The 13,017-nt window shown below is 37.2% G+C and overlaps 1 protein-coding gene across 1 annotated transcript in view; it reads left to right on the forward strand.

The window, feature by feature from the left end:
- The window catches only part of LOC143653404 (cytochrome P450 2C42-like), a 70,350-nt gene that overhangs the window by 8,470 nt on the left and 48,863 nt on the right, over positions 1–13,017 (forward strand). Inside the window, 4 exon segments of the mRNA XM_077124457.1 lie at positions 203–344; positions 422–550; positions 553–608; positions 8,621–8,762. Coding sequence (XP_076980572.1) covers positions 203–344; positions 422–550; positions 553–608; positions 8,621–8,762 — 469 coding nt within the window.

The following is a 13,017-nucleotide window of genomic DNA, read 5'->3' on the forward strand; positions in this document are numbered from 1 at the left end:
GAAAAATTCCGTTTGAGAGAAATTATAGAAGAGATGATTGGCTCTGGCGGGTGGAAAGTGAGGGATAAGAAAGGACCTGTTGGAAGTTTGTAACTGATCAGGTTCAACAGTTTGACGGAATTCAAATCCTTTGACTTGTGGTATTACATGTAGCCTATAAGCCTTTTTTTCTCATTAAAAAATTCTAACATTTGATTTCTAGGAAGAACACAGCAAACAGCCAGAATTTACCATGAACAACTTGACCATGACAGTATGGGATTTGTTTGGTGCAAGAACAGGGACAACTAGCCACACCCTGTCATATGGGCTCCTCCTCCTGCTAAAGCACCCAGAGTTCACAGGTATGACCACGGACAGCAGGCGGGATGGTATGTGCCATTTTTATCCTTTTCCATCATTCTTATGTGTGTCTTATCAGCTAAAGTCCAGGAAGAGATTAACCGTGTGTTTGGGAGACACCGCAGCCCCTGCATGCAGGACAGGAGCAGCATGCCCTACACGGATGCCGTGGTGCACGAGATCCAGAGATACATTGACCTTGTTCCCTCCAGCTGCCCCATGTCGTGACACAGGACGTTCAGTTTAGAGAATACCTTATTCCCAAGGTGTGAGATATTTCATCTATAGTCCTCAACTATCACCGTGGTGATAGTTGCCTAACCTTCTCCAGGGATGTGTCAGTCACAACTTAGGCACCTCCCTCTCTGACTACACAGTCCTTTTAGTTTATTGGCACAATGTTCCAAAATGTCCAAGATGTTCAGTCTATGGAAAGCTCTGCACCCTGCTCGTCCATCGATTTGATCCTGTCTCCACTTCCCTGCCTTCCACTCTATGTTTTATTACTCTTAACAATTAAACCAGTATCCCACACTCTTTTCCTCCCACTATCTGTTTCACTTGCCTGTCAAAAGTCCAACCCATCAATTACCTTCCTCTCTGCCTGCACTTGAGCAGCTTGATCCCAGATGGAAAGGAGCATGGAGCTTAGCATGCTGGTATTATTTTCACCATACCTTGCGGGAGTCCTGCGTATCGGGTCTCCCCCCTGGGGTCTTCTTTCCAGCGGTGTGTGGGGGGAAACGTGCCGGTTTCCCCGGGGGCTCGGAGGTGTGGAGGGCGCGCGAGACAAAGGACGACTGGCGGAGCTGGCAAGGCGCGCGCACCAGAACGTTTACTACAGGAAGTGCAAAGGCTTATATACAGAGGTTTAGGAGGGCGGAGTTAGGGGCGAGAATTCAGATGGGGTTTGCTGATTGGCTGCGGGGTAATTATGACCTTATTAGGCCGCTAGAGAGGGAGCTTGGGGGCGGGGGGGGGAGTTGCTGAGAGCGGGAGGAGGAGTGGGTGTAGTTTTGGGGCCGCGAAAACAAAAGAGGGGTGGAGATGAGGGATAGGACATCTCAGATGTTGCTAGGCAGGGGCCTTAGAGAGCGAGGCTGAAATTGCATGTGGCAATACCTAACGCGTTCTCTGGTTTGCCCAACAATCCTGCTCTGTAGCATAACTCAAGCTTCATTAGACTCCACAATAATTCAAAATGAAACTCTCCTCAAACGTCCTACTCTCAACCATCTTCCTTTTCCTTAGGTGATGTGGACTTCCATCTGACAGAGAAAATCAGGACCATTAGAAGGGAAGTCCTGCAATTCTCCCCCACTGAATTTAGAAACGTAGCTATATCCATGCCCTGTGATTTCTCTTTCGTGTCTACAGTTGTGGAAGGACTCTCCGTTTATATGAAGCAACCTTTCTCTGTGGCATGGATCCTTTTCATCTCATTTTTTCAGGGATCCTCCTCAAATAATGTTATCCTTTTCTGCTTTATCTTCTTCCTCTTCCTTTCTACTGGCACCTTTCCATCAGCATTTCAACACGCTTAATTCTCTTACAGCATAAAATCCCTGTCCCCAAATCCCAGCCTCTATTGCTCAATTGTAACTTCACTGAAGGGTTTGCAAATAAGACGATTAATTAGCACACTGCAATGCAAAAACCTAAAATTCATGTAATGGGCAGTTTTATTACCTAATAGATTTGTCTATAAGTCTTTTTATTCCCTAAAATTTTGCCTTATGTTTGGCAAATTTGTTATTGGGTGCATGCACTAATTGTACCATCATGTCTTTTTGATTAACTGATCCTATTGTCACTATGAAATGCCCCTCTTTATCTCTGGTAATTCTCTTTATACTGATAGTCTACTTTGTCCACTATTAGTTGAGCCATACCAGCTTTCTTAAGGTCAAAATTTACCTGGGAAATCTTTTTCCATCCTATTACTGTCAACTTCTTTATTTAAACCACACATGGTTGCTTCTTATCTTTTTATCAAGTGCAATAACCTCTGCCTTTGAATTGGGATGTTTATCTTACCTGTATTTACTGTAATTTTGTCTATACTTGTATTGTCTACATTTTGGCATTTAATTTCTACTTGCTCTTTTTCCTGTGTTAAGCCTTCCTTATTTGCTTTCATCAAATATTTTAGACCATTCTATTCTATCTCCTCTAAAGACTTTATAGTTAGGTCTGAATGCATTTTTGTTATTCCTTTTTGGTTGTGTGTGTGTGCTTGTGTGTGTATGTGTGGTTGATTTAGAGATTACAATATGTATCTTTAACTTGTGACACTGTATGTTAAAACATTTTATTAGTTCATGAAAATTTAAGAAATTTACAGCAATATATTTTTATTTACATATGTTGACTCAATAGACAAATTTGGAGGAAGTGGAAATCTTAACAAAATTTAGTCTCTTATCCATGAAAAATGTATTTCCATTTGTTTAAGTGTTCTTTCATTTCTCTCAGCAATGTTTTTGGTTTACAGTGTAGAGGTCTTTCACATCTTTCAGCAAGATTTATTCCAAAGAATTCTGTGATGTTTGATGTTACTACAGATTATTTTTTAAATCTTCCTTTGTCCCTTATGTGCTTCTAGAATACAATTTGCTTCTGCACATAGATCTTTCATCATGTGACCTTGTTATATTTACTTATTAGTTCTAGCAGTTATAGAGTTTTAGTGATTTCTATGTAAACAACCATGCCATCTTGTTGTGAAGACCATTTTACTTATTTCCAATGTTCAATCTCAGGGGAAAAGCATTTGATATTTCACCAATAAGAATAAAGTGCCTAGATGAGGTTCACTGTGTAGGAAGCTTGTTTCCATTTTGCTGAGCATTTTGGATCTCTAAATTCTTGTAGTGACCAAATTCATAAGAAAGTTGGTGATGATTAAAACATTTTTCTTCACTATCCTCCTTCTTGTTCCCTTTGGGATTCCGTTTACAGATATATAAATTTAAATGATGTTGAAACAATAGTCACTGAGTCTCTGTTCTTTTTTGTTTTTCAGTATGTTTTCATTGTCAGATTGAATACTTTCTAATGATCTGTCTTTCCCTTCAAACTTCTATTATGAAATTTCTCCAAAATATACAAATGCTGACATAATTTTACATTGACTACCCAAATATCCATTCCCTAAATACTACAATTAACATTTGCTTTATCACACATTGTTTTTCTATTTATCCCTCCATCTATCCATCAGTCTAACTTTTCTTCATGTGTTTTTAAGAGGAATATTGCAGACATTATTTCATTTCACCCCTCATTTCTCACCATGATCATTAAGTGGTACTTTTTAAAAAAAAACGTATATTAGAAATTCTGTCCCTAACTTGAATATCTGTTTCTGGTTTATGTTAGAATTTTTTTTTCTAATGTGTTGATTGTTGACACCATAAGTAGGTGATGAACATTTCAAACCATTTTCTGGATCTATTGATACGATCATATCTTTTTTCTTCTTTTTCTGTTAACATTACTCACTGCATTGTTAATTTTTGAGCATTAAACCAACTGTGAATTACTGGAATAAATTCCATTTGGTTATGCTACATACTCCTTTTCTGTAGTCTGGATTTGATTAGCCAATATTTTTGTTAAATATTTTGCATCTATGTTGATATTTCCATATCAAATGTTCTGGACTGAAATTTTATTTTATTTTGTAATTTTGTGCCAGGTTTTGGCATTAGAGTTATGCTGGCTTCATAAAATACTTTGAGAAAGTTTCTCCTCTGCTGTGTTTTCTGAAAGAGTTTGTGCAAGATTGGTATTATTTCTTCCTTAAATATATGATTGGTTTCATCAATGAACCATTTGGACCTGGTGGTGCTGGTGGAATGTGCAAATACTTTTGATAAAGAATTCAATTGTTTAACATCTATTTAAGTATATTCTGATTTTGTACTTCATCCTGTGTCAGTTTGGGTAAGTAGAATTGTTCAAAAAATTTATTAATTTGTCCTAGATTTTCAAATCCATTGGTATGAAATTGTTGATTCCCTTTTTATTTTAAAGACATCTGTTGGTGGGAGCCTCACAAGTTGACTGATGAATACATTAGATACAACCTTAGTAATTTTTGACACTTCCTTCCTTTTCGTTAGGATAAGGTGTTCTAGGCTGACACTGTTCATTTTCTGCCCAAGATTTCAAATCAACCAGTTCTTCAGGAAGCTCTAATATATCTTAGTAGGAAATGGCTATTTCAACAATTGAGCACTAGGCTAATTTTTCTTCTGGGTTAGACATTGATTCTAGGCATTTTTCAGTAATAAAGGGACAAAATAAGGAATATTTATATATTTACCATGAGTTTATATTGATACTTGCAAATCAAGTTCCGAATTAGAGGATATTACTTAACTATCCTGTCTTTATATCTCTTTTCTCACACACCAAGATTGCTACCTCTTAAGATCATCAAAGATGATAGAATTAGGAAATCATATTTTGTGCATTTGCCTCATCCCATAATACATGCAAAATGGTCTCAGAATAATGATATAAATGGTACAACCAAAAATATGATACTGAAGAAATTTTTTTTTTTTGGCAGTCCTTGGGGTTTCTCACACTCGGGATTTACAGTATAGTTACTATATTTAAAAATAACCTGGAATATGATTATACCACCAAATGGTTATATACTCAAGTTCAAGTTCCTTTGTCTCTTTTTTTTTTATTTTTAGGGATTAATTTAAACTTTAATTTTCCTTGGTTATTATGTAAAAATCATGTGATCCTAAAGTAAAATGTACAAAATGAGGTATCCTCAAAGAAGTTTAACTTCAATTCCTGTCCCTTTCTTCCCATTTCCTCCTGCTCATGTAAAAATTTATGTGATTCCAAAGTGAAATGTATGAAATAAGGTATCCTCAAAGAAGTCTAGTTTCAATTCTTGTCTCTTTCTTCTATTTCCTACCTCTCCTTATAGGTCATTTTAAACAAATGTATGGTAGGTGTATTCCCATAGGTACTTATAATTTACAAACAGAAAAATAGTAACTTTACAGTAGAGAAACCTGGAAGCTTAACCAAGCAATCAAAATTACCATTACAATAATGGGACATAGTACTATAATTTATAACTGAAAAAAAAAACCCATCAGTTTTGAGTTATTAAGTGTAAAACCTGAACCTAATCACAAGAAATCATGCACAAAGCCAATGTGAGGGGACTTTTTCAAAATAACTGGCTTATATTCCTCAAAAATGTCAATGCCATGGAATAAAATAAATCAGTGAACAGTTCTAGAGTAAAGGACACTACAGGGACATGGCAACTAAATGCAATGCACGTCCTTGTATTTTCTTTTGTCCTAAGGAACACCAGTAAGACAATTAGTGAAATCTGAAGAAGGTCTGAAGATTACATGAGAGCATTGTATCAATGTTAATTTTCTGTTTTTGTAATTGTAAAGTGGTTCTGTAAGGGAATGTCCTCCTTTTAGGGCATTGTTTTAAATATCATCGTACTTAGGCAAAAGGATATGATGTCTGCATCTTATTCTCAAATGGTTGAAAATATTAATATGTTTGCATACATAGATAGAGAAAAAGTGGTAAAGTATGTGGTAGAATGTTAACATTTGGGCAATCTGGGTAAAGGGTATATAGGAATTATTTGAACTATTGTTGCATTTTTTTTCTCTGTCTCAAATTATGTCAGTATAAAGATTTATCTTTTTCTTTCACTGACAAGAAAAAACATATTTGTTGGACACTTAGTGATTATTCCTTTTTCTTTCTTGATATTAGGAGACTACTTTCTTTTATTTTTTTCATGATTAGTCTAGGCAGGAATTTATTGCTTTTTAAATTGATCAATAAAATATCTTTATTCTTTCTTTGCTTTCCATTTCATTGCTTTCTTCTCTGATATTTATAATTTGCTCCATCTGCATTTCCTTTCTCTGCTCTATATTCTTGAGATAGAATCTTAGATCAGTGATTTTATACCTTTTATCTTTTTACTAACATAAACATTTAAAACTACAAATTTCTTTCTACAAATATCGTTCGATAGTTTGTTTTAATTATAATTTAGTTTTTAATATTTTCCTTGTAATTTTTTTTGACCAGTGAAGTTTAGAAATATGTATATTTCATTTCTACGTATTTGTCACTTCCCAGCTATTTTACTGTTTTTGATTTCTAACTTAATTCCAGAGTAGTCTGAGAATATCCTTTTAATAGCAACAATCATTTAAATTTTATTAAGTTCTATTTCATTTGAAGTACATGGTCTATGTTCACTTGGGAAAATGCACATTCTGCAGTTAGGTGTAGTTTCTTAGAAATGAACTCTGAAATCTGAGCTTATTTCTTTTCCCTTTAGATGAATTATTTGGACTCTACCTCATAAATATCTAATTCAGGAGTCATCCAGAGATTGCAGAAAGTTTATTTAGAGAATTTAGGGCTTTTCTTCTCTTTCCTCCTCCTGAGCTTTTTCTTCCTTTTTTTTCACCTTCTACGTGGGCAGTGAATCAAAATGTTGTTATTGGTTCTTCAAGACAATAAAACTGCTGGTTTATTGTTAAGTTTTATTCACCTAATATTTTGCTAACTTGTGCCTGTCCTCAGGATGAAGTCATGAAAATGGAAAACTCATCCAGAACCATTCTCTTTTTTCAAGTGTTTACTAAACTCCAGTATCTGAATGCTTTTGGCCAACCACCAGCCCCGACAGTGCCTACATATATATCTTTATAGAGATACCAGAAATGATGGTTATTTTCTGTGGGAGCATTCTCCTGAAAGTACTTTCTTAGATATTATACTATTGATATTGAGTCTTCAATGCTATCAATTCCATCCTATAAATTTTTCATTTCTGCTATTGCAATCTTTAGTTTGAGAATTTCTCTTTTATATTTTAAGCTTTCTACTGCTATTTCCCATCTATTCATTATTACTGATCAGTTATTAAACACTTAGTTCTATTGATGATATCTACATTAAAGTTCATCATCCAATAATTCTAGCATGTGGGATATCTTGGGGTTTGTTTCTGCTCATTGCTTTTATTTCCTTAATTCTAAGTCACATTTCCTTCCTTTTCACATGCCTAGTAATTTTTCAATTTTGTACTGCACATTTTAACAATGCCTTTTGGGGAGTATGGATTATGCTGTCTTCCTTTAAAGGGTGTTGACTTTTATTTTGTCAGCTGGTTAAATTATCTACAGATGTTTTTTAATTATATTAGGCCAGTATAATTCTTTGTCATTGTGGCTAATTTCAATTTTGAATTAATCCTTGGGCATGGCTTACTCCAGGATGGATTCCTTTATCCAATTGTTTAGTATTTTGGGGTTACCATGGACTAACTGAAATGCTAAAAATGTTCTCTTCACCCTAGCTGGGTTTGAACTTGAACTGCTCTTAGCACTGCAGACCACCTAGTTTCCATCTTCAGTTCTTAGCAACGCAGTCATGCATTCATTGGCTGTGTGAGTTGTTCTCGTGCTATTCAAACCACAGTCATGGGCCTACACTTGCACACTTTTACAAGCCTTTGCACATTTCTCCAGTTCTCTAACCTTCTTTATTAAGTCCAGATGCCAAATTCTGATCTCAGTCTCCTCAGCTTAATTAAAGATTACTCTGTTTGGTCCTTACCTAGTTGCACTGTGCTAGGAAAGTGCTTCCAGGTAGAAATCCAGGGTGATTTTAAGACCCACTTTTTTCTTTTTTCTGCCAAGTACCACAGTCCTGGATTGCCTCTTTTCAATGCTGGAAAGCTGTTAGTTCATATTTTTTTTCAGGCTTAATATTTGTTTTATTAACATTTCATTAACAGTGTTTATTAATATTTGTTTTATTATGTGAGGGCAACTCCAAAGAAGTTACTCTATCATAGCCAGAAGCAGATAATTCTACCATAAGTGTTTGTCAAAAATTAACTTTATATGTAAGCCACTTCTTTAAAATCTAAGATTTTAAAGCTACTGCAATTTATCTGTTAAGAGCAGTGCACTCCAGGGAACTTTTTTGGTTTTATGCAAAGGAAGGACTGGTTTCAGATAACAAACTGCTGTGGACGGCCTTGGAAACGGTTTATGACCATTAACACAGCCCTGTAAATGGCTTAAAATCTGAATTTGCTTTGAGCCATGGAACAATATATTTTCCTTTTTTGTGCCTCAATCTCCTCATCTCCAAAACAAAAGGATCAGATGAAGGATTTCTAATTGTTTTCAAACTCCGTGACTTTCTTTATAATCCAGTTTGTATTTTCTGTTTTCATCAGGGCACAAACATTTTAACATCTCTTACTTCTGTCCTTCAAGATGACAAAGAATTCCCCAACCTGGAGAAATTTGACCCTGGTGACTTCCTGGATGAAAGTGGTAACTTTAAGAAGAGTGACTTTTTCATGCCTTTTTCAGCAGGCTTGTGAGCTTCATTTTCATTTATAGATCAGGGGTTGGTGAGATGAGGAGGGGCTTCTCAGGAAGCTACTCTGGGTGGATGAATTGCCATTTACATGAGGTCAGAGGCACCGTTCCCAAAGTTCATGCTAATTCTCACTGGATTGGAGGTTGCACTCACTGAATTCTGCCTCCTGCCTCAGCACTGCATGGCCAAGAGTTCCTCCTAGAAATCCAACTCCATTAAAGGTCTCTCCCCTGCGCTGAGCAGCCAGTTCGCCCAATAAACTTCACCGAACATCTTGTACAAAGAAGTCCCATGCTCAGCACCAGGGATACAAATGTGAATAAGGAAAAAATCTTTTTTTCTAAGAAGATGAACTGACAAACCATGTGACTACACTGTGACATATATTATGATTAGAGGTTGCTGTAGGTCATAAAGAGAAAGAGCTCTTGTCTTTGACCATTTCATGTCAATGAAAAGGTAATTCATGAAAATCAGCTTCCTGGTTATAAAGGAGACAAAAAACAGAATGGATTTGGAGGAAGCGAGAGATGGAGAATGTTAGCACACTGTACCGGAGCAGCAGGAAGGCCTTTCCTATAGAAGGCAGAATAGGGGCAGAAATAGGTGATTTGCAGCTGACTGAATATTTGAAAATCAGTACATAGCAACCCGTGGTACTGTGGTCCCATGGTTATATGCAATGCCCAGGAATCTCAAAGCAAGCCACTACTATTCCTTATCTTTCTTCCAGTATTTTGGAGCCCATTGTTCCACAACAATCATAATTAAGATTGCCATTCATTTCACAGGATGTGGGGGATCTGAGGTGTTAGCTCAAGAGCTTATATTATGGGCTGGGAGACATAATAATAATTTCACATGAAATGATCTATATCAGAAACATTAATGAGTGTATGGAAAACAGATAAGTGAATGAAATGTACCTCCTGATCTTGTCAAAAACATTGGTTTAGAATATGTGACATGTCAGCTGAATCTAGAAAGATGTAGAGTTATCAGTAGGTAGAGCCTAAAGGAAGACCATCCCATTCAGCAGAATGTCTAGAATTTAAGATAAAACATGAGGCGAGGCGGTCTCTTGGGATTGGTGAATAGTTAGTTAATGCTTTTCCTAATAGCAGGAATGCCCTCTCTGATCTCTATCTCTTAATTTTCCCAATCCTTCAAGATCAAGTTTAATCCCTTCATGAAATAGAACTAAATATTTCATCACCTGTAAAAATTTGCTTTACAGTATAAATCTGAACTCATAAACTACCTCTCATCTGCAATGCGTACCAAATGGAAAGCACATTTTGTGTTTTTTTTAAGTTATAATTTTGGAAAATGTGGAAAAACATTACAATTAAAAATTTAAAATTATCCTATGACTTTAAAAAATGTTCAGAATAAAACATAAAATTTATTCCAGTCTCTCTCCAATGGGAATGATCTCTTGACAGTTTGTCTTTGAGCAATAGTTATTAAAATGTAATCTTGTGTGTATATGTGTATGTATGTTTATATTTGTACGTGTGTGTATGATAGAATGTTAAAAGTGAAACAATTGAAATGAAAAATTCAGTAAGAGGTTCGGTACCTCATCTGAGCAAGCAGACAAAATTAGCACATTTGAAGACAGTTCAGTTGAGATTATCCAGGTTGAGGAATAACAAGAAGAATTAAAAATGAAGAAAAATAAGGAGTGTCCCAGAGATTTTTGGGACACAATCAAGTGCATGACATATGAACATTGTGAATCCACAGGAGGAGGAAGGGGAACAAATAATATGTGAGGAAATAATGGCAGATAACTTCCCAAATAGCTCCCCCAATTTGATTCTTGTGAGTGTAAAATGTTTCTCAATATGGTGTTTTTTTTGTTTTTTTTTTTAACATGGGCAGGAACCGAGAAACGAACCCAGGTCCTTTGGTATCACAGGCAACCATTCCTGCCTGCTGAGCCACCGTGGCCCACCCTCTCAATATGTTTTTTTGCAGTCCCCTGATGGGTAATGATGTTGAATATCTTTTCATGTAATTATTGGCCATTTGTATATCTTCTTAGGAGAAATGTCTATTTAAGTCTTTTCTCCATTTTTAAATTGGGTTGTTTGTCTTATTGTTCTTGAATTATAGTACGTATATATATATATATATATGAAATCCTTCTCAGATATGTGGTTTCCAGATTTTCTCCCATTATGCAGGTTGTCTTTTGTATCCATGAGGAAATCCCTTGAGTGTAAAGTTTTTAATTTTGATGAAGTCCCACTGATCTACTTTTTGTTATTGTTCTTCATGCTTTGAGTATAAATCTAAGAAACTGCTGCCTAACACCAGTTTTGAGGATGCTTCCTTATGTTTACTTCTAGGAGTTTTATAATTCTGCTCTTCTATTTAGGTATATGACCCACTTTTAATTAATTTTTGTATAAGTTATGAAGTAGGAGGCCTCCCTCCATTTTTTGGAATTTGGAGATCTATTTTTCGCAGCACCATTTCTCTGGGAGGGACAGGAAGAAATAGGCCTTTCTTTGCATCTGATTTCTGTTGCCCCTGATGGTCACTTGAGAAGCACATGCTCATTGAATTCTGTTTTCTCAAAATGCCAGAAGCAAGTGTCAGGGACACAAAGCAAACATGGGCAGTGGCTGAGCCAGGTTGTAGCCCAAGCCAGGACCCTGTCCCCACCTGTCTTAGTTTCCAGGCTGCTATGACAGATACCAGAGAACAAGCTGACTTACCCAACAGGAGTTTGTCTTACAGTTTTGGAGGTTTGAATTCCAAAATCACCTACCAGCAGATCATGCCTTCTCCTGGAGTCTACAATGTTCTGGTGGTGACTTGCCTACAATCCGTGTGCTCCTTGGCTTGTAGATGCATCTGCTTCTGTCCCATGGCGACATGTCTCTTTCGCACCTCCCCTGGTTTCCCTCTCCTCCTTCTCAGTTGCCGCCTTATAAGGACTCCAGCCATAATGGGCTAGGCCTAACCATATTTACTTAGGTCTCACCTTGACCAATAACATAGTCGAAGATCCTATTTACAACTGAGTTCACACCTACAGGACCCTGGTTAGGACTTGAACATTTTTTTTGTGGAAACATTATTCAATCCCCAATTACACCCTTTGACCTCTCCAGCAACACACCTTCACTAGGCTGTTCCTTGATGCTGATGGTCAGTGGAGTAGAAATTGATCCTCCATCAGCCACAACCCTCGAGACTGAGTACCTGACAGGCTATGCAGCTACTGGCCACAGCAATAGCAGCTGCTGCATGTCCACCCTGCAGAATCAGGTCACTCACAGCTCTTGTGACCATGTCCCAGGTCCTAGAACCTCTGTGAAGCATGCACCCTTGTCACTGGTCTTCTGTATGAGGGGGTAGACAATAAATGATGGCGTTCTTCTGAGGCATGATCCTGCGGCAGGAATGGACTGCTCTACCTTTGGGACGCCAACCACCAAGTCAGAGAGGATGATAGAGCAGGAAAAGATAGGAGCTAGAACAAAGCATGAAAATCTCAGGCAGGGTTTAAGAAGGAAACAGATTAACCTCCAAAATCTCATCAGAAGGTGTGCTCTCTAATGGTACAATGACAGGTCAAGATATACTGTATGGGGGAGCTGGTTGCAGGATGCAATTTAATCCTGTGTCCCCAAGTTACGTTCTCATGAATTCCCATCTCCCACTGACCCTTTGCTATTCCCACCGAATTATTATAAATGCAGAGTCTTATCCGTCAGGATGCTTCTTTATTTCTGATAACTGCTGGTTGCTGGGCCCTTCCATTTTCAGCAAGGCTCTTCATTCCAGTGTACCTGCTGAGTACCAGGTAGTAGCATTACTCTCTAATGGTGTTCCCCCAGTATCACTGGTAAACAGCTGTTAGTGTTGCACCATATACAGAGGGGGAACCTAAGGTTTGGTGATAGTCAGTTGGCCTCTTATTTCTGGAACCTATTACAAACCTTGATCGGGCTGATCTTGAAGGTGTTGTGTTACAGCAACTATGATGGCTGTGACACCTGATCAGCTCAGAATGGCAGGGGCTTGGCCCAGACTCTGGACCACACAACCTGACCTTTGCTTGTAGGAGTGTAATTAAGAACACTGAATTTTATAGGTGAATGTGGTAAATGGGAAATTGTAAGTCATATATATATATTGCTAAAATTAGAATTAAAAGATAAAGCATAGGACGGTTCAAACAGGAAACCCTACTTAAACCGTGGACTATAGTTATTACTGTACTATTGT

Source organism: Tamandua tetradactyla, chromosome 13 (genome assembly GCF_023851605.1).
Source record: "Tamandua tetradactyla isolate mTamTet1 chromosome 13, mTamTet1.pri, whole genome shotgun sequence".
Taxonomy (NCBI): Eukaryota; Metazoa; Chordata; class Mammalia; order Pilosa; family Myrmecophagidae; genus Tamandua; species Tamandua tetradactyla.